Below are 21,421 nucleotides of genomic sequence, written 5' to 3'. Positions count from 1 at the left end.
CTCTCTTGACTTGCCGACTTGCCGTGATGTTTTTAATTTGCTACTTAATGTCATTCTGAGTAGAGGAATACTTAAAATCTTAATTGTTAGCATGAATTATGCCATTCATTATATATCATGCAGTGCCACTTTTAAATGCAAATATAAGAACATTTAACTCACTTGTGGGATCACCGAAACTACATAACTCACATTTCTTAGCTTGTACGTGGATATGTGTTATGTTCTGACCAGAACGGTGGAAATGTGGCACCGAACTAACTCAGCTGTTTTTATTTCACTTCTTGATACGTGCACATTCTACCGGCTCTCTCTGCTTTCAGCTTACTGATGAGCGAGAAGGGCTGGAAGGAGAAGGACAGATTGGTTGCCTCTTTCCCTTTCCTTCCGTAGCAGCATCATCTGCAGCATCAATGGTGGGATCATACAGGGAAGTAACATGATAAGAAAGGATGTGGTAGGGTTCCTTGATCATTTGTGTTTCTTAGAACACCATTGCCTTCTTGATGCATTTCAAGCAAATTCTAGTTTGAACCCAAAGTGTGGCTTACGGGCCAGCCAGTGCCCACCACCCCCCAACCCTTTACTCAGTCACAGATGTACACTCACCTGTATTCACTTTGGGTCTTGAATTCCCACACATAGAGGGTCCACCAGAATTCTGTGCTCGTGGCCATTGCAAACATGGTGTGTGAGGGGCAGCAGGGACGGAGCAGACACATGTCCTGTGATGTTACGTGTATCACCTCTGCTCGCATGCATGTTCCATTGTCCCATCAGACTTCACTTACAAGACACAAGTTCAAAGAGAAAATAGTTAAGAATTTCAGGATGGCAACAGCAGAGCATCATACCAAGTGTGGGGCATTATGTGACTGCCGGGTCGCACACCTGTGAAGCCAGCCCTGCGTGCTGGCATCCTGTATTTGGGGGACTCTCTCACTCGCAAGTCCCCTCTGTTCCTCGTGCCCCCTTTTCACTGTGTAGCCTGGGATGGCCTGGAATGGGGGCAGGTGGAGGGAGGGAGTGTGGTCAGCTCATCCAGCCTCACCACTGCCTGCTTCCTCCAACCAAACAGCCAAACAGAACCTTCTACACTTTCCCTAAGTAAACCCTGCTGTCTGCTGCCTCTGGGCCTTGGCCTATTGTTTCCTCTACCCCCAGTTGTTCTCAGAGTTGTGGTCCCTGGGTCAGCAGCATCAGCTGGAGCTTGTTAGAAATGCAAATTCCCGGGCTCCACCGCAGACTGGCTGAGTCTCAAATGCTGGGATCGGGCTGAAGAATCTGGTCTTCAGCAAGCCCCGGGCATGACTGCGACACACCGCTCCTCTTCCTGAAATACTGTTCCCACCTCATTGCGGCTTCCTAACTCCTATACTCCTTTCACCGAGTAAACCCCTCACCCTCGGTTCTCTTCTATGAATTCCTCAGCTCACATCTCGCCTGGTGAGCTTGGGGGTGTTTCTGTCTCATTCTCCATCTTGTCCTGAGTACTGAGCAGGGCAAACAGTCAGCACACGATAAGCGGTGGTGGAGTTGCACTGACTCAGGGGGTGACTGAGGGAGTGGAGACGTGGGACCTGGGCTTCACGGAGGGTCTGGGCTCGAGGGGCAGGGCTGAGCACAGACGTCCCGTCCTGCAGGTACAGCCTGTACACCCGCACCTGGCTCGGGTACCTCTTCTACCGCCAGCAGCTGCGCAGGGCTCGGAATCGCTACCCCAAAGGCCACTCCAGAACCCAGCCCCGCCTCTTCAATGGTGAGCTCTGGCCACCCCGGGCCAGCATCGCCCCAAGCCGTGGCCACCCTCCAGCCTACTCCCCATCTCATACCCCCGACTGCTGGGCTCCCCGCCCCATCACCCCACCCACAGCCTGTCTTTGTTCCCCAGGAGTGAAGGTGCTTCCTATCCCCGTGCTCTCAGACAACTACAGCTACCTCATCATCGACACCCAGGCCCGGCTGGCTGTGGCTGTGGACCCTTCAGACCCTCAGGCCGTACAGGTGAGGGGAGGATGGGGTCAGGGGTACCTGGGGTCACCTTGACTGGCAGCTTCTCCTTGCTAGAGAGAGGCTGACCCTGCCCTCTGCCAATGGGATGTGCCCCCCTCCATGTGCACTCACACACAGACGCTGACACACATGTACACAAAGAGACCCCCACAAACACACCATGGGGAGGGGGTCAGTGTCAGGGCATGGCCAGGGGAAAGGGGGAGGGCAGCAGTGGGGGAATCAGAGCCAGAGGGCAAGTGGTGCTGACCCAGGACTGTGGGTCTAGGGAGTTTCCTTCTGCCTCTCACTCTCTGTGGCCCCCTTTCTGACCCTCGCTCTTCTCTCCTCGCCTCTGTCTGTCGTGTCTGGACGTCTTTATCGTTCCCTCTTGTTACTTATTTATCTGTGTGTGCGTGTGTCTGTGTGTCTACCCCCTCCACGAATCTCCCTCTCCCCTGTGCCCAGGCTGGGGCTCAGCTGCCCCCCTTTACCCGGCCCTCTCTTCCCCACCCCCTTGTCGTTCTCTGGCTTCATCGCCTCCTTCTCCCTCATCCCTCCCTGCTCTCCTCTCCTCTCTCCTCTCCATCCAGCACCCACGCCCCTGTTTCCCTCCGCATCCTGCTCCTCAGTCTCACTGCCCCCTCTCTCCCCTAGGCTTCCATTGAAAAGGAGGGCGTTAACTTGGTTGCCATTCTCTGCACCCACAAGCACTGGTAAGGGGCTGAGGTGGGAGGTCTGGGTGCAGATCATCTTCCCTGGCCGGCCCCTGCCCCGCTGGGCTTGCCAGGACTGGGTCCCATGAGAACAGGCTGGGCTGAGAGTCAAGAAGTCAGGATGGGTGGACACCGTCCTCATGAAGTCACTGGGGCACCAGCAGAGAGGGAGGGGGAGGGGCGGGTCTCCCAGTGCTCTACTTATCAGGCTTCTGAAGCGCCAGAGGAGGGCAGGGCAGGCATTTACCTTCCATTCCGTGTGGGCAGGTGTGCCGGGCATGGGCAAACCTTGTGATCTCTTCCATCAAGGAGGTTATAGTCCAATAGGGGAGACAGCCCCGTATGAAAGTGTACAACGATGACAAACAATAACAACTGTGACAGTTGGCACAGGGTATGGGGGCAGGGGCGCCAGGGAGGGTGTGATCGGATCCACGTGGAGGAATTAGAGGCTGATGACCCTGGAGCTGAGAGTCCAGAAGATCAGTTGGCATTAGTTGGTGATGCGGGGAGGGGTGGCGAGTTGTTGGGACAACATTCTGGGCAAGGGGACAGCTTGAACAAAGGCCAGAAGAGGTGTGGACAGCTTGGTTCAGTCCAGAAGCCAGGAGTCCCAGGGCTCAGAGGCCTGGAGGTGCTTGGGGAAGAAGGAGGCAGGAGGCCCAGTACAGTTGCCCCTTAAAGGCCCTGCCTGTCTGTGCCATCCTACAGGGACCACAGTGGAGGGAACCGTGACCTCAGCCGGCGGCACCAGGACTGTCGGGTGTATGGGAGCCCTCAGGACGGCATCCCCTACCTCACCCAGTAAGTCCCTGACCCAGGGATGGGATGGCCCTTGTGGGCCCTTCCCCTCACCCTCCATCCTTTAGTCACATGTTTCAGGGGTATCAGCAGGTGGATCTTTGCTGATGCCCTTCCTGGCCCTTAGAGAGTAGATCACAGCCCATCTGAAGACTGCCACTGCCCATCCCCCAACTAATCCAGCCATAGTCCCCAAAAGAGGAAGCAGGAGGGCTTGGATCTGAAGCCCTGGGCACTGGGGGTGCCTTCTCTCTCTGGTGGGGAAGCCCCTCTCCTGTACATCACCCATTCCCTTGGGCCTGGGCCGGGTGGGGAAGGGAGGATCAGCATGGCACAAGCTCTAGTGCCTTCTCTCCACTATTGCCTCACTTCTCAGTCCCCTGTGTCATCAAGATGTGGTTAGTGTGGGACGGCTTCAGATCCAGGCTCTGGCCACCCCTGGCCACACACAAGGCCATCTGGTCTACCTGCTGGATGGGGAGCCATATAAGGGTCCCTCCTGCCTCTTCTCAGGGGACCTGCTCTTCCTCTCTGGCTGTGGTGAGTCCCCCAAAAGGGAAGAGGGAGGAGGGGGGACAAGAGGGAGGGAGAGAGGCCAGGGCAGGGGCCCAAGGACAGCCACAGCTCCACGCAATGCATGAAAACATTGGTTTCAGTACACATGTTGCCTTGGCAGTTACTCCCACCTTTGTTACCTCGATTTTTCTTTTATATCCTCATGACTTCCCGCAGGGGATGGACAGAATGAGATGATGCCTGTAACTGAGTAGAGACCTCGAAGGGTGTTTGTTTCCACTGGGTGGAGCCTGGTTCTCTGATACAGTGACTGGCAAGACTAGTTACAAAAACTTGAGAACCCCTGAGTGAGAGGGTGATCCTGTGGGTGGGAGGATCACAGGTCCCAAGGTGCATGGAGTGCCAAAGACAGCACAGGCAAAGAAAGAAGTGCTCTATGGAAAAGAGCAACCCTATATTGAGTGGGCTTGGAGCCACAGAACTCAGCCTGAAGGTTCTGCACCCCCTCTCTATCCACATGTCAATATGTGCAATGAAGGCCTTCAAATGGGCTCGGTTGCAGTTGAATATTTGGGCCCAGCTCCCAGAGGGAGGGAAGGAGTAGATGCCAGGGAAGTGGGCATGGCAGGGGCACGGCTGAGGGCTGGTGGCCAGCCCCAGCTGTACAAGCTGGTCCCCACCCTTTTCATGTACCTTACCGTGCTGTGTGGTTCTTGTACCTTACACATACCTTCTGACCCTACCAGGACGGACCTTTGAGGGCACCGCAGAGACCATGCTGAGCTCACTGGACACCGTGCTGGGGCTGGGGGATGACACTCTGCTGTGGCCTGGTGAGGTGCCCCTCCCTCTCCTCCTAGCCCCTCACACCCCCAGAGTCCCAGCCGACTCAGCTCCTGGCCCAGAGGGGACACAGCTCCACCTCTGGAGGCTCCTGGGAGCCAACTCTAGCAGTGGGGGCAGAGCTCCCTTCTGTTTGCAGAACTGGCTCTGTAAGGCCTCTGCTTCCCTGGCAACCAGCCCACAGTCTCTTGGGAGCCCTGTAGGCCCCAGAGCATCCCTGGGAGATGGCTGATTTTTCATAGCCAAAGCCTAGAACAGAAAATTGCCTTTGCTTAATGAGCAAAGAGGGGCCTTAAATCCACTCTGCGTGGATCATTGCCTGCATCCATCATCCACACACTGCACGTCCATCATCCATATGCACGTACACGGAATATCCGTCCATCCATACGTACGTGCATGTGTACATTGCATATCCATAGTTTCTAAAACACATTTACTCATATCTCAGTTAATCCTCAGAACATATATGCATCCATTCATTCATTCGACAAATACTTTATTGAGCACCTAACGTGTACCAGGCCCTGTTCCAGGCACCAGGAACACATAATTTTATAGTGGCATTATTATCTTCCCCACTTGCCAAAGGAGAACATTGTGGCTCAGAGAAGTGCCATGACTTGACTGAGGTCGCACAGCTGGGCAGAGCCAGATGGGCTAGAATGCAGGTCTTCTGGCTCCAGGTCTGGTGGTTTTCCCCCCTGAACTGCTTCTGCCTCTTCACTCGTGGCTGACTTGTGCCCACATTTAGAGAAACAGCTCCATGTGGTCAGGGCTTTTCTGGAAGCATTGCCCCTCCTCCCCAGTCGTCAGGTACCCATAGGCCTGTGGGTGGGGAGGACTTTTTCTGACCGTACCACCCATCTCACTCGGCCCTGTGTCTTGGCCCCGATGGCCATCCCTAGGCCATGAGTATGCGGAGGAGAACCTGGGCTTTGCAGGCGTGGTGGAGCCTGAGAACCTGGCCCGGGAGAGGAAGATGCAGTGGGTGCAGAGGCAGCGGATGGAACGCAGGAGCACGGTGCGGGGCTTGGGGTCCAGGAGGGGCCGAGGGCACTCCTGAGGGAGGTCTCAACCCTGCAGGGCCCTCTCCAGAGCTCTGACATATTTGGCACAAGGGCCTTCCAGTGAGAACTTCTGGACCCTGGGATGGGGCGGTGCGGGGGGTCTTCCCTTGTTGGGTCTATTTTCCAGATTCTCCCCACCAAACCCGGGTGCCTCTCCCCCCACAGTGCCCGTCCACACTGGGAGAGGAGCGCTCCTATAACCCGTTCCTGAGGACTCACTGCCTGGTGCTGCAGGATGCTCTGGGGCCAGGTCCAGGCCCCACGGGAGACGATGGCTACTCCCGGGCCCAGCTCCTGGAGAAGCTCCGCCAGCTGAAGGACCTACACAAGAGCAAGTGACCCCGCCGCAGCCCAGCCTAGCGCCCCCACCGTGGTGGGGAAGCCACCCATCATGGCCCACACCACACCTTCCCTCTCACTGCTTCCACCACCACCTCCATCAGCCCGTCAAGCAGGCACCACTCCCTGACCCGGGTCGGGGGAGAGGAGGGACAAGGCGATGAGACCCTGAGACCGAGAGGAAGGGGGCTGACAGAGGGCTTGGAGACTCCGTGGGGTGAGGCTGAGTCATTGAGGGCAGAGCTAATCGGGAGCCTCCCCTCCTCACTTCCCCTGTTCCTGTGATGGCAGCGAGGATGAGGAGGCCTCGCTCTCACTGTAGCCTCTGAACTCAGGGCAGCAGGAGCCATGAACAGGTTGAATCCATCTTCCCCCTCCTCCCATCCAGGGCTGGGAAAGAAACTCACTCCCTCAAAGTGTCCTGACGTGTGGTGCCTTGGAAAAGTGGTCACTCAGAGGGGCACCTGGGCTCTGGATTACTGAGAGCCTGCCCCTCCTCCCCCAGCTTCCCTGCTCCGCCTCCACCCGGCCCCCATGAAGGCATTTTTCAAACAGAGCCATTTCTGAGAAAGAGGAAAGGGCTGGAAGCCTGGCTGTGGTCAATCTCTGCCTCGGTGACTCCCCTACTGCCTGGAAGGCGGAGGATCCTGGTTGCCAAGGAAACTTGACCTCAGGCTGAGGAGACACCAGGAGGCTGGGATTGCAGCCCCACAGTCTTGTAGGTCACACATGCTCCCTGCACAGCTGGCCTGGTCCTGCCCGCTGGCCTCTGCCCCTGCCCTGGGCCAACAGGGCCCCTCCTCCCCAGGGGACCAGAGAGCCATCGTCCACCAGGACCACTGTGGTTTTCTCATTATGGCCCGTATTCTTAGGAACTCCTGCTTTATCCTCAACCCTTTCCTCTTTTAGTTAGTAAAGCCATTCATCTGGCCCTTTGCAGTTGGCCAAAGACATTCCCAGGTCATTTCTCATTTGGCCTTTGGCCCCACCATGGTGGGAGCAGGGGATCAGCACAGCAGAGAGCGGAAATCAGAAGTCCGGGAGCGGACAGCTCTCAAATGAGTGGCAGCTTCCAGGACCCCAAGCCTGGGCCCTTCCCCTCTGTTCAGCCCTCCCTCAGCTCAGCTCCTCCTCTGGCCTTGGGTCCAGTCCCTTTGGGACTGCAGTGAGGACTCCGATGGTCCTCAAGCAGGCGTGACTTGGGTCAGCCAGGAGCCTTCTCTTCGTGGGTGGAAGCCTTCCTTCCCTCGGGCTCTGCTCTCCTCTGGGGTGCCTCCGAGATGTCTCCTGCTCTCAGTTTCTCCTCATCATCCTGCCTCTGCCTTCCTCTCCAGCCACAGCCTCTGGAACCAACTTCAGCAATACCACCAGAATAGAGCTCCCCCCCCTCAAGACATGCAGTTCATGCCTCTGTGCCTTCGCTCATGCTGTTTCTTCATAATGGAATGCCTTTACCCTGCTCCTCCTGCCTTGTCTGCCTGGCAAACACCTATTCGTCTCTCACAATCCCCCTCAAAGGCCCCCTCCTCCAGGAAGACCACCCCCGTACCCCTCCCCCTCCAGGCTACCTCTCCTCTTTGTAAATGCTTCGGTTGTGGCACTTATCATACTGTATTTTAGTTGTTTACATGTTTGTCTCCCCTTCTAGACTGTGAACCCTTCAGGGCATGGACTGTATCTTATGCATCTCTGTATTTCTGCGCCTAGCACGGTGCCTGGCACACAGTAGGCGCTCAATAAATGTTGAATGAATGAATGATTTAACTGAGGCTTGATCCCTCAGTGGGCTTGTCTTTATTGCTTGTTCCGTTTTCCTGTCTGGGTTACAGTTCTTGCTTACTTGGAGTGACTGCTCTTCCAGAGCTTTGGGCAGAAACAGCGCTCTAAATATACCCTTCCATGGCTCGTGAGCATTTGTCCAGGGTTTACAATTTGCCTACCTCGGTGTTTTCCAAAGCTTGAGATGAACAGGAGTACTGCTGGCCACAGGAGAGATAGCTTTACCTGGTCACTGCACAGCAGTGAATGTGCTTCAGCGGCAAGGCCTTGGTGCTGGCCTCTCTTTAATGCCTTTCTAACTAACAGCCAGACTCCAGGTCGGCAGTCTAGGGCAACTATCTTGAGTTAAACTTTAACAACATCATTTTGTGTTCTTTGTGTTTATCTTTGGGGTCAATATTTTTGACGAGCGACACCAGTTTTCAATTCATGAAAGTGATTAAAGGTACAGGCATATCTCATTTTACTGTGCTTTGCTTTATTGTGTTTTGCAGATACTACGTTTTTTACAAATTGAAGGTTTGTGGCAACCCTGCATTGTCAGATGATGGTTAGCATTTTTTTTTAGCAATAAAATACTTTTAATTAAGGTATGTACATTGTTGTTTTTAGACATAATGCTGCTGCACACTTAATAGATTACAATATAGTGTAACATAACTTTTATATGCACTGGGAAAAAATTTTTTTGCGTGACCCCCTTCATTGCAGTATTTGCTTTATTACAATGGTCTGGAACTGAACCTGAAATATCTCCAAAGTGTGCTTGCATTTATTGAAATAGGAAAATACGAAGTAAAGGTGACACTTGGCTATGGCAGAATTTTTTTTTATATTTATTTATTTATTTGGCTGCGTTGGGTCTTAGTTGCCACAGGCGGGCTCTCTAGCTGTGGCACTCAGGCTCCAGAGTGCGCGGGCTCCCTTGTTGAGGTGCCCAAGCTCAACAGTTGTGGCGCGTGGGCTTAGTTGCCCCATGGCATGTGGGATCTTAGTTCCCTGACCAGGGATCGAACCCACGTACCCTGCACTAGAAGGTGGATTCTTAAACACTGGACCACCAGGGAGGTCCCTGTGGCAGAATTCTTAAAGGTGGCCTTGGTGTGGCTGAAGACTGGGAAGCACTGGCTTAGCTCCACATTTCTTGGGGCCACCCCTGGCCACAGCTCAGCCTCCCCTCTTGGCACCCCTCACCCCAAGCCAAGGACCTTGGCACTGGTCCTCACTATCCTGGCTCAGGGCTGCACCTGGGATGGGGGTGAGGGAAGGAGCCGTGGGCCTCACCTTCCTGAAAAAAGGCAGTCTCTGTGCTCTGTAATTGTCTCTTGACTGGGCAAGCCCCACGGCCAGGTCACTCTGGGTATGCCCAGCTTCAAGGGACAATTGGTAACAGTTCTCTAGGGCTTGGTGAAGCATTTTCCCAAGGCGTTGGCTGGTCCTCCCACTGGAGCATCCGTCCTGAATGATGGCAGATGTTTCTCCTGGAACCAGGACTGACCAGCAATAACCGGGACACCTGTTATTTGCTTGCAGAACAGCAGGAGTGACAACTGGCCTTAGAGACCTGGGTTCTAGTCCCAGCTCTGTTACTCAACATCCAAGGACCTTGGGCAAGTAAATTCCCGGACCTCAGTTTCTTCACCTTCCAGTGGAGATGACAACCTTGAATGAGACATAACCCTTTCTATGCAAGTGACAAACACGCAACCGAAAGGGGCTTAAACCAAAAGGGGAATATATCAGGTCATGAAATTGAGAAGTGTAGGATTATGTCATGGTGACTTCAGGCATGAATGGATCCAGGGATTCGGAGGCATCTTCATCATTCAGCTCCGCTTTCTTCTATATTGATATCATTCTCTGTCAGTGTTTCTCCCTGTAATGGAAGGATGGTCTCTAGAAGTTCCAGATTTATGGGCTACTAGTTCATCAAACATAGCAGAACCTCTAATAGCCCCAGGGATTGAGTTTCATTGGTTCAGCTTGGATTATGTGCCCAACGCTGAACCAATCATAGGAGTTAGGGGACTGGGCTTCTCTGACTGGCCAGGTTAGGTCATGTGACCACACTTGGAAAGGCAGTGTCAGACCCAACTGAAACACAGTGCACCGAGAGTGGGGAAAGGGTCCCCCAGAGGAATAGGTGGCCTGATACCAGAAATGATGCAAGGCAGCAAACTCATAAACTTTCACCAACAAGGCCACTTATTTGGAGGCTAGAGTTAGATGAGAAAGGCATATGAAGTCACTTTGGAAAATGCTACATGTGATTTCCAGTGCCTAATTCATTATAGAGAAGAAATGGAGGTAGACACATGGCCTCAAAGGTGTTTGAATAATACGTAGTTTAAAAAATAACTTGGGGGGACCTCCCTTGTGGCACAGTGGTTAAGAATCCGCCTGCCAATGCAGGGAACACAGGTTCGAGCCCTGGTCCAGGAAGATCCCACACGCTGTGGGGCAACTAAGCCTGTGCGTCACAACTACTGAGCCCGCGTGCTGCAACTACTGAAGCCCGTGTGCCTAGATGTAGCCCGTGCTCTGCAACAAGACAAGGCACCGCAATGAGAAGCCTGTGCACCGCAACAAAGAGTAGCCCCCTGCTCGCCGCAACTAGAGAAAGCCCGCGCACAGCAAGGAAGACCCAAGGCAGCCAAAAATAAACTAATTAATTAATTTTAAAAAATAATAATAACCTGGGGCTTCCCTGGTGGCGCAGTGGTTAAGAATCCGCCTGCCAATGCAGGGGACATGGGTTCGAGCCCTGGTCCGGGAAGATCCCACGTGCCACGGAGCAACTAAGCCCGTGCGCCACAACTACTGAAGCCTGCGCTCTAGAGCCCGTGAGCCACAACTACTGAAGCCTGCGCGCCTAGAGCCAGTGCTCCACAACAGGAGAGGCCACCGCGGTGAGAAGCCTGCGCACCACAACAAAGAGTAGCCCCCGCTTGCCGCAACTAGAGAAAGCCCGCGCGCAGCAATGAAGACCCCACGCAGCCAAAAATAAATAAATAAAATAAATAAATTTATTAAAAAAAAAAAAATCCTGTAAGCAGTTCGTTTTTCCCTGAATCACAGGCTGTCTCTCTTTTTTTTCTAAATCACAGAAAAGGAGAAAGGGAGGGGCAGCCTTAGAAGTTCCCAGGAAGGACAGAGAACAGGATAAGTTGTAGAGGAGCCCTGTGTGTCCACGTGTGTGTGTTGGTCAGGGGGTTGTCCTAGTCCTCCCAGGCCCTGGCCACAAATGGAGGCTTTTTTTTTTTTTTTAATTATTTATTTATTTATTTATTTATTTATTTATTTATTTATTTATTTATGGCTGTGTTGGGTCTTCGTTTCTGTGCGAGGGCTTTCTCTAGCTGCGGCAAGTGGGGGCCACTCTTCATCGCGGTGCACGGGCCTCTCACTATCGCGGCCTCTGTTGTTGCGGAGCACAGGCTCCAGACGCGCAGGCTCAGCAATTGTGGCTCACGGGCCTAGTTGCTCCGCGGCATGTGGGATCTTCCCAGACCAGGGCTCGAACCCGTGTCCCCTGCATTGGCAGGCAGATTCTCAACCACTGCGCCACCAGGGAAGCCCCCAAATGGAGGCTTTGAAAGCAGGTGGGCAGCTAACCCTGATGGTCAGTAAACCCTAGGCTTGGGCCAAAGGCAGGACAAGGTGGAAGAAAGAGAGAGGACTTGCACTGGTCTGGATTTGAATACAAACTCTGACACTCCATGGGTAACTCCAGACATGGGACTCATGTCACCGAGCCTCCTTCTGGAGTGGCTGGGAGACCCAAATGAGATGCACAATGGTGTTCAGTGAACAGCAGCCTCTTTTTCCTCTCACTGTTATTAATAAACTTAGTGCTAGTCTATCAGGGACAGTAGGGCAAAGTGATTAAGAACATGGACTCAAGCCAGCCCATCTGGGTTGGAGTCCACACCTTCCACTTATTAACTGGGTGACCTTGGACAAGTTACTGAACTTTTCTGTGCCTCCACGTCTCACCTGTCCAATGAGGATGATGCTAACACCACCTTGGAAGCTGATTGTGAGGATTAAGTGAGTTACTACCTGCAGAGCTCAGCATATAGGGTACCCTCTCTACGGTAGTGGTTGTTGTTCAACAGGTGCCAACCCCAGCTGCTGGGAGGGAACAGGCTGTCCATGTCACAGGCTCAGAAAGGCGTACCTGCCCAACACAGCCGCACGGCTAGTATGTCAACCGCTCCAGAGCATCCTTCCCCTGGCGTATCAGGCCCTAAGGGGGGATGGTAACAAGGGTCCTTAACAGATCTCTTCCAGATGGTTAAAAAAATAGACAACAAACTGGATGTTGATCCTTCTGTGATCCACTTTTCCAAAATGCTTTCTCCTCTAAGCAGCCAGCAGGAAACAGCCAGCATCAAGCAGGAAGGAATCTGGGGGGAATGATAGAGTTGAGAAGATGGGCTCCCAGGAGGTGGGAGCCTGTGAGGACAGGCAGGTGGGGGTCCTATGCAGCTAGAGGAGCCTGACCAAGGGGAGGTGAGGGGGACCAGGGGTGACAGGAGAACTCTAAAGGGTGGAGGGCTCAGGGAGCGAATTTTCCCTCAGGCCAGGAGTCCAGAATAGCTGGGATGGGGGTGCACAATAAGGAGGGGGACTATGTGGGCACCCCTTAAAGAGCATCTAAAAAAGAGCAGTTTGCTTCTTGGTTTTTTTTGGCCGTAAGGCATGTGGAATCTTAGTTCCCAGACCTGTGATCAAACCCGCACCCCCAGCAGTAGAAGCACGGAGTCTTAACCACTGGACCGGCAGGGAAGTCCCTGCTTCTTTTTTTTTTTAAACTTTGTCCAAATCAAAAAGATTTTGTTAAACTTTATGTAATTCACATATGAAAGCAATAGGGTTTGCTTTTTTCTCTTAGATTTTATTTAAATCATCTATTTTTTATTAACTTTATTGAGATATAATTTACCTACCACAAAATTCATCCTTTTAAAGTATACAATTCAGTGGGTTTTAGTATATGCACAGTCTAATTTTAGAACATTTTCGGCATGCCCAAAAGAAACCCTGTCCCCAGTGGATGCCACTCCCTGCCTCCATGCCTCCACCCTTCCCCCACATCAAGCAACCACTGATCTACTTTCTGTCTCTATAGATTTGCCTGTGCTGGACATTTACACATATAAATGGAATCATACAATGTATGGTCTTTTGTGACTGGCTTTTTTCACTCAACATATTTTCAAGGTTCAACCATATTCTAGCATATGTCAGTACTTCGCTCCTTTTTATGCCTGAATAATATTCCATTATATATATTACACCACATTTTGTTTATCCATTCATCAGTTGATGAACAGATGGGTGTTCCACTTTTTGGCTATTCTGAATAATGATGCTATGAACATCTGTGTATAAGTTTTTTATATGGACAGATGTTTTCAATTCTCTTGGGTATATACCCCGGAGTGGAATTGCCAAGTCATATAGCAACTCCACATTTAACGTTTTGAGGAACTAACAGACTACTTCCCAAAGCAGTTGTGAGTTTTCTTAATGCCACTGGCGGTGGCTCACGTGCAGAATTCATTTTGGCTTTTAAAAATTAGAACTCAGGGCTTCCCTGGTGACGCAGTGGTTAAGAATCCGCCTGCCAATGCAGGGGACACGGGTTTGAGCCCTGGTCCAGGAAGATCCCACATGCTGCGGAGCAAATAAGCCCGTGCGCCACAGCTACTGAGCTTGTGCTCTAGAGCCCGCGAGCCACAACTACTCAGCCCACGTGCCACAACCACTGAAGCCTGCGTGCCTAGAGCCTGTGCTCCACAAGAGAAGACATCGCAATGAGAAGCCCGCACACCACAACGAAGAGTAGCCCCTGCTCATCAAAACTAGAGAAAGCCTGCACACAACAACGAAGACCCGACACAGCCAAAAATAAAAATAAATTAATTTTTTTTTAAAATTAGAACACAATTTTTTAAAATGCAAATTTTAAAACATAAGCATTTTTACAACTTTTAAGTTCAACTTAGTCATATCATTCTAATCATAAATCTATCTAATGTTATTACTAACTTTTAAGGGGACTTTAATTAATAATTGGTTCTCTTTACAAAATTAAAACTTCCATAAATATGTTTATACCATATTCATTCTATATATTCTACTTCCTTTTTAAAAGCAATTGATTGGTTTTCTTTGGTTTTTTTTTTGGCCACACCACACGGCATGCGGAATCTTAGTTCCTCGACCAGGGATCAAACCCTTGCCACCTGCACTGGAAGCGCAGAGTCTTAACCACTGGACTGCCCAGTGGCAATTGCAATTGCCAAAAGCAATTGATTGGGAAAAATAACTAAAAATAATTCTCTAAAAAATTTTTTTAATAAATTGACAAACCAGTTTCCCAAGTACTTTTAATGCAATCTAATAAACATAAACATATAAATATACTAAAATTTAAGGTTTTTTAAAAAATGTTTTGGTTCTACTTACAATCCCAGTAAGAATTGAACTTCAAAGTACACTTGTAAGGTCATTCTAATGATCCATGTCATCCCCCCTGCCTCCTAAGAATGTCAAATGCTCCCTCTGCTGGACAATACCTCAGGCTTGGGCTGAGCCGCAGAAGCCACAGTTCCTACCAATTCTTCCAAGGTCTGGGTGTTTAGTGAAATGGGTTGATGGCCCTTTAAGAGGCGGAAGCTAGCTCCCAGTTGCCATGGAGACAGCTGGATACAAACTGGGTAGCAGGAGGCAGCATGTCTTCCAAAGTTCAATCCAAAGGTGAGAAGAGGGCTGAGGAGTTTGGGGTGGGGACCTGGAAAGGGGTGGGGCATCTTCTCCCTCATCATCCACCCTGGGGTGGCCTTGGAGGATTCTGCTCTTGGGACCCCTGCCCCACCCCTGTCCTTCTTCCCAGGGTCCGCCATCTGCCGTCTCAACCTCTCCTCCCTCCATAGGCTCCAAAGCCAAGGACCACCAGCCCTCAGCCCAAGAGAGTCTGCCACCCCTAGAGGCCAATGCTGAAGCCATCCACTTCCTCAACTCCCTCCGTGAGCCTGGGCAGTGGGCAAAAGTACGGACGGGAGGGAGAAGAGAAAGCCCAGACCTGGCCACCCCCTCTCTCAGCCTTGATTCTCCTGGGACTCACCCCCTCTCTCAGCCTTGATTCTCCTGGGACTAACGGGTGTGAGACCCGTTAGTTGATATTCTTCAAGGGAAGACCCCAGGGACACGGTGTGGGTAGGGGCTGGTGGGGATTGGGGCAGGGGAGTCTTCACCTGCTGACTGCTGTAGAGGTCAATGGAGGGGAGGCAGGGGCCACCTGGGGGACGTGGGATGAGGAGGGGGTGGGTGGAGACTGTGGGCGCACTGGTGGCCCGGGTGTCCGAGAGTTGAGACCTAGGAGCTGGGGCTTTAACTGTCCCCACGGGACCCTCACCCACACAGGGCAAGAGGAGCTGCTGATGCTATTCTTCTCGGAGACTCTGGTCATGGTCTCGGACGCAGGGGAGCCTCAGGGAGAGCTGACCATTGAGGTGCAGAGAGGGAAATACAAAGACCAGTTTGGTGTCATGGCGTACTTCCCATTCGTGCATGCCTTTAGCCGTGGCTTCATGGACAAAATACTCTGCGGAAACTCCATTCTGGGTAGAGTTCCTGCTGCCTGACACCCTCTACCTCACCCTTCCTCCACTGCCTTCCCCCTCCCACCCCCCAACTCCCAGGACCTTCACTCAGGACCAACGCTTTGACTTCACCCTGGGACTAGAACGAGGCAAAGAGAGTGCGTGGGACATGGGGGTGACAGGGAAGTTAATCACAGTCTTAGTTTTCTCCTCGGGCCACCCTACACCTGAGTCCTCCAGCCCGGGCCACCGCCTCCCTTCCTGCAAACTCCAGCCTTGTCTCCTGTGACAGCGGTGTTCACCTCCTCCCCCCAGGCTATCTCTCGTGGAAACTGGAGGTTGTGGAACAACATAATCAGGAGTTCATCAAGGTACCTCCTGGGGCCCCAGCCTTGACCACATATGGAAAGTTTTCTATCCAAATTTCCCCTCAGTTTTCTCATTTATGAAGGAGAACGGACAAGGCGACCTCTGGGGGATCTCGCTCGTATACCATCCCGTGAGTCCCTGATTCTCCCCTCCATGCTCTGGCCCTTAGTTCCACGTCCTCCCCATGGAACGGAAGATGAGTTTGCTGAAGCAGGATGATCAGCTGGCCGTGACCAGAATCATCAAGGAGGGTGAGGTAAGGATGAGAGCCAGGTGGGAGCCATACTCTACATCCTCTTTGGAACCAGGAACAGGGGACAGATGGTGTCAGGCCAGGAGCCTGGACTAGGGACCATATGGACTGGACCATGTGCTCAACACCTGGCTTGCCCAACCTCCCTCCACTTCCCGGCTCAACGTCCCTGACCCAGATTTGTCCTGAACAGGAAGTGAAGACCGATGTGACTTTCTTCCCCTGGCACTCCATTGCGGGCTTCGTCTCCCAGGCTGCCAACCTGGTGTTGCTGAGGGTGATGGCCTGGCGGCAGACAGTGCCCAGCCACGCCCGTTTCCTGGCCTTGGACACCGAGGGCAAACTCTGCTATTCCACTTACGTGAGGGGTTTCCCTGGGAGGGGGACTTGGTCTGGGGCGAACTAGAAGGGGCAAGGAGAATGCTGAGTTGGGAGAAAAGACAGCTCTGTGGAGTGGAAGAGGGGGTGGAGTGGGGATAAACCCGGGGCATGGGGGTGAGACTTCCAAGAGCAGGAGAAAGCAAGACTGCATTTGTTAGAGGGAAGACCAAGTGTGAGGCAAGTGGCATGAGCGAGAAGGACCAAAAGGTGGGAGCAGTGGAAGAAAGCAACGATTTTTGCACAAAAGTCAGTACGGGAAAAATAAACATCGTAGGGGCCACTTTTAAAGACATATTTTTTTAAGATCAGGAAATGTAACATCTCCAACTGCACTTAAAATTTATTTTATTATGTCTCAACCCTGAAGGGTGTTTCTTATTTTTCTCTTATTTTGGCTAAACTTTCATCATCAACCTACCTAGAACTTCCTGTAATATGTGATTTTGAAGCCATGCCTCTGAACACACACTTTGGGGGCTGATATGACCAACTTCGTAAATGACACTCTTGTCTTTTCTATCACAAACATGACAAACAGCAATGTGTTTGACACAAACAGGCACATATCATTTCCCCCCAATTTTCTTTGAAATGTTTTTCTTATGTTAGCACTTTTCTCCCTGTTGCTGTAGCTGTAACAGGGATTTACTTTTTTTTTAATTATTTATTTATTTTGGCTGCACTGGGTCTTCGTTGCTGCACTCAGGCTTGCTCTAGTTGCGGCGAGCTGGGGCTACTCTTTGTTGTGGTGCGCCGGCTTCTCACTGCAGTGGCTTCTCTTGTTGCGGAGCACAGGCTCTAGGTGTGTGAGCTTCAGTAGTTGTGGCAAGCGGGCTCAGTAGTTGTGGCTCGCAGGCTCTAGAGCATAGGCTAAGTAGTCGTGGCAGACAGGCTTAGTTGCTCCGCGGCATGTGGGATCTTCCCGGACCAGGGCTCAAACCCGTGTCCCCTGCATTGGCAGGCAGATTCTTAACCACTGCGCCACCAGGGAAGTCCCCAGGGATTTAAATTTCAATTACAATGGGCAGCTTGCACGGGCCTGAGGCAGCCATAAATCTCAGTCTAGTCCCTCCTCAGCGTCCCACTACCCCCTCCCCACAAATAGCCCAGCCTCCGCCCTCGCCCACACTCACACCTAGTTGGTCATCCCTATTACAGAATCTGCCAACTAGAAGCACTTGGTCATGAAGCTGGCATGGGGACGGGTTGGGGCAGGAGCAGGGTGGAGCTGGCTCTCTATGAGAAAACCCCAACTTAACCTGGGGGTGCAACTCAAATCTTGTGGCACCTAAGGGTCTGGACAGCCAAGGGCTGCTTATCACTGGTGAACAAGCAGTGAAGCTATAATCTGGAGAGAAGGGCCAGGGTGAGATGTGCGGGGAGGCCCCGGTGGGAATCCACCTCACCTCCCTCCCTTCATTTTGGTTGCTGCCAGCAAGGCCTGGGCTCCCAGACGATCCAGGTGGGCCATCAGCAGGTGGAAGTGTTCATTGTGGAGCAGACTGTACACTCGGAACAGGGCATCCCCGTGTCCTGCCAGTTTTACCTGCTCTCTGATGGGTGAGCTACTGACGGTGGGGCGAAAGGGGCAGTATTGAGCACAGGCCTGGGAACTCAACCCCCTGGGCCGGGTCGGGGCAAAGGGAGAGTCCTGTTTCTGGGGACACCACCAGGAAGACTTGCTGTTGAGATCTGAGTGCCCCTGCTTTATCCACTCATTCACCCTTTTCCATATATTCACTCGTTCTCCTGATCTTCACAATGCCTCCCAAACCTCACCAAAGAGCCCTGAATAGCTGAGGAAGTCAAGGTCAACTCCACAGGGCCTAAGGCGTAGCTAAAGCAGCTGCCACAGGTGTGGGTGTAATATTGAAAAACACCCAAGTTTGAACAACTCAGCACTTGATAAAATCTGCAGGCTGGGAGAAGCATCCCAGCACACTGCCAAGCTGTCACCAGCAAAGTGCAGGCACCAAATCCTGAGAAAATTTGGGAGGGGGAGAAGCATTTGTTTCTTGAAATTTCCAAAGAGGTATTGACAGAATCACTATACTAGAAAAAAAAAAAAAAAGTGATCAGAACGTTGCGGGCTTTCCTTATTTCATAATTTTACTTGTTGTTTCTATTTTGAGAATCACATAGCAGGAGGCTCGTGATTCTTTTTATTTTTTTTAATTTTTTGGGCCACGCCCCATGGCTTGCAGGATTTTAGTTCCCCGACCAGGATTGAACCCAGGTTCTTGGCAGTGAAAGCTCGGAGTCCTAACCACTGGACTGCCAGAGAATTCCCTCGTGATTCTTTTAGTGCTCACACCTCTAAAGGTCTTGCACACGTGCACACATCTCCAGGGTAGGAACAGTCCCCAGTTTGAAAAACAGGGGCCATTATCTGGGGATCTAGAAATGAACAGGACCCTGGAACTCAAAGACAAGTGGAGGAGGGGAGAAGGGGGACAGCAGTAAAGGGAGGCTCCCAGAACACCCTTCAAAGGAGTGGGCTGGTCTAGGAAGACTCACACCTTCTTCTGTGTTGCACTCCAGGCACCTGGCCAAGAGGATCCAGGTGGGCTCCCCAGGGTGCTGCATGATCACCAAGGTGCCCATCTTGAGGGAAGAGGGTGAGTGAAGCCCCTGGCTGGTGGGAGAGTGAAGGCGAGGTGAGGAAACCTGGAGCCTTCCAGGGTGCATGGGTGGATTGAGTGTGCCATGGCCCCGGATCAGAGCCCGAGATGAGATGGAGAAGTTTTGCTCTCCAGCCCCTGTCCCCAAGGCAATTCGGGGACGATCATTTTGCTGGGAACCCCCTCCAGCAACTTCGCCCATATGGCCAGAACCCTGGGGTTTTACCTGAGCCTGCCCAGAACTGGTGTCCTTGGGCATCCCTCTGTATCTGAGGAAGGTTCTGGGGTCGGAATAGGCACGCAGCCTTCCTCCCACCCGCCCCCACCCCCAGATGATATTGAGCCTCACCCAGTGTTTGAGAAGAAACCCCTGGTGTGGGAGGAGGACATGGAGCTCTACTCGAGGTTTGTGGCCCGGAAGGTGAGGAGGGGCTGCAGCCAGCCTGAGGTCCCCATCCCCCCACCCCCCCTGCCCTGGGCGAACACTCCACCTTTACTGATCACTTTTGCTGCCCGGTTGAAATGCATCACCCCTAAGGGCTAGCGGGCTCCAGCGTTCCTAAGCTCTCCATGGGGCAAAGGGGAGGGGAGCTCCTGGGGCTCGGGGGTCCCGGGTCCGGCTCAGGCTCGGACCCCTCCAGGAGGAGCTCCGTCTCAGCCACAACAGCTATCTGCGGCAGCACCCCGAGGCCCAGGCGCTCATCTCCGACTTCCTGCTCTTCCTGCTGCTGCGCCAGCCGGCAGATGTGGTCACCTTCGCCGCCGAGTACTTCGGCCCCTTTGCGATGCGACGCCCGCCCACTCCGGCCTTGCGCTCCTCCAACCGGCCCTGCCCCTTCCACGAGCTGGAGCCGGAGGGCCTCGAGGGCGAGGAGGGCTAGGCGGGCAGCAAGGCGGTCCCCCGGGGCCCAGCTGGCCGGGGCGAGGCAGGAAGACAAGGCATCCGGGCTGGGCTGGGGCGGCACGCGGGCGGGAGGCACCCGGGAGGCGCGCTTTCCTGCCTGCGGTTTTTATGGGAATAAACGGGGCCCTCCCGAGGCTCGGCTGTGAGCCGGATCCTTCTCTGGCCAGCGTCTCGTGTCTCGGGCTAAGCATAGGAACCGTGAACAGGGTTTATCGAGCGATTTTCAGCCTTTCTTCCTAGCTGTTATTATGATCAATATCACTATTTTACAGATAAGAAAATAGACGTATGAAAAGATTGAGTAACAGAGTAAACACGTGGGAAGTAGGATTCAAACCTGGACGTTGGATTCCAAAAACCCACACTTTTAGTCACTAGGTTAGCCGCGATGGAGGGGCGGGGCTTTTGGCACACAGAATCATTATAGATTCCACCTAGCGTAATTGCCCGCTCCCGCCAAAGAAAAAAAACAGTCGATGTGTTCACCACTGGCCTTGCTCATCACCCCCGAAGCTTTCCAAACCCCCTCTCCCTACCCCATCGCCAGCTCTCACACTCCACCTCCTTCCTCCCGGTTCCCACTATACACAGGAACCCCCAAACTGCGTGGAGGGTCCCCAGTTAACAATAGGATGGAAGGCAATCATCACCTCCTTTAGGTTCCTTGCTTAATGACAGCTCTGGCCAGTGGCTTGTTCCTGCCCAATACTGGCGGCAACTCAGTAACAAATAGGAGGCACCCTCCCCTGAGGCAGATGGTAATGGGCCTGCAGGCTCCATCCTTCCATCTATTCATTCCTCCCTTAGGCCCCAGCTAAGAGATGAGGGCCTCCAGAGAAGCTTTGCACTCTAGCGGACAATATGGGCCAGTATCTACAAGACTGTAATGATGGAAATGTTCTCTATCTGCAATGTCCAATATGGTAGCCAGTAGTCACATGTGGCCACTGAGCACTAGAAATGTGATTGATGTGACTGAGGAACTGAAGTTCTACTTTAATTTTTTTGGCTGCACGGCGTGGCATGTGGGATCTTAGTTCCCTGACCAGGGATTGAACCCACGCCCCTTGCAGTGGAAGACAGAGTCTTAACCACTGGACCACTGGGGAAGTCCCTACTTTAATTTTAATTAATTTCAATTTAAATAGCCACATGTGGCTAGTGGCTACCAGACTGGACAGAAACAGCTCTAGAGGATAAGGTCTTTTCATTCAATCAGGCAAT

At 52.5% G+C, this 21,421-nt stretch overlaps 2 protein-coding genes across 3 annotated transcripts in view; both read left to right on the top strand.

Annotated features, from left to right (window-relative positions):
• The window catches only part of LOC309630832 (putative hydrolase PNKD), a 19,502-nt gene extending 11,469 nt beyond the window's left edge, over window positions 1–8,033 (top strand). Inside the window, exons 2-10 of one of the 2 annotated variants that reach the window (XR_014245948.1) lie at window positions 1,644–1,759; window positions 1,892–2,004; window positions 2,650–2,708; window positions 3,420–3,512; window positions 3,886–4,049; window positions 4,772–4,858; window positions 5,777–5,892; window positions 6,104–6,995; window positions 7,612–8,033. Coding sequence is in view for 1 of the 2 variants with exons in the window: in XM_082396601.1 (XP_082252727.1) it covers window positions 1,644–1,759; window positions 1,892–2,004; window positions 2,650–2,708; window positions 3,420–3,512; window positions 3,886–4,049; window positions 4,772–4,858; window positions 5,777–5,892; window positions 6,104–6,277 (922 nt within the window). In the remaining variant the exon portion in view is untranslated. Of the gene's footprint in view, window positions 1–1,643; window positions 1,760–1,891; window positions 2,005–2,649; window positions 2,709–3,419; window positions 3,513–3,885; window positions 4,050–4,771; window positions 4,859–5,776; window positions 5,893–6,103 lie in introns of both variants that reach the window. The other variant, XM_082396601.1, reaches the window with a different exon arrangement.
• Window positions 8,034–11,647: 3,614 nt separating this feature from the next.
• Window positions 11,648–20,349, top strand: CATIP (ciliogenesis associated TTC17 interacting protein). The gene is given in 12 exon segments (XM_082396582.1): window positions 11,648–14,792; window positions 14,794–14,859; window positions 14,861–14,953; window positions 14,955–15,093; window positions 15,491–15,691; window positions 15,985–16,040; window positions 16,208–16,294; window positions 16,485–16,652; window positions 18,108–18,232; window positions 19,214–19,290; window positions 19,626–19,714; window positions 19,935–20,349. Coding segments are annotated over 12 exon segments (1,374 nt in total). The 5' UTR covers window positions 11,648–14,759; the 3' UTR covers window positions 20,175–20,349.
• Window positions 20,350–21,421: the final 1,072 nt, after the last annotated feature.

This window comes from Balaenoptera borealis, assembly GCF_965194805.1.
Source record: "Balaenoptera borealis genome assembly, chromosome: 6".
In the NCBI taxonomy this organism is placed as follows: Eukaryota; Metazoa; Chordata; class Mammalia; order Artiodactyla; family Balaenopteridae; genus Balaenoptera; species Balaenoptera borealis.
Note: the sequence above shows the minus strand (reverse complement) of the source record. Positions and strands in the feature narration are given on the sequence as shown.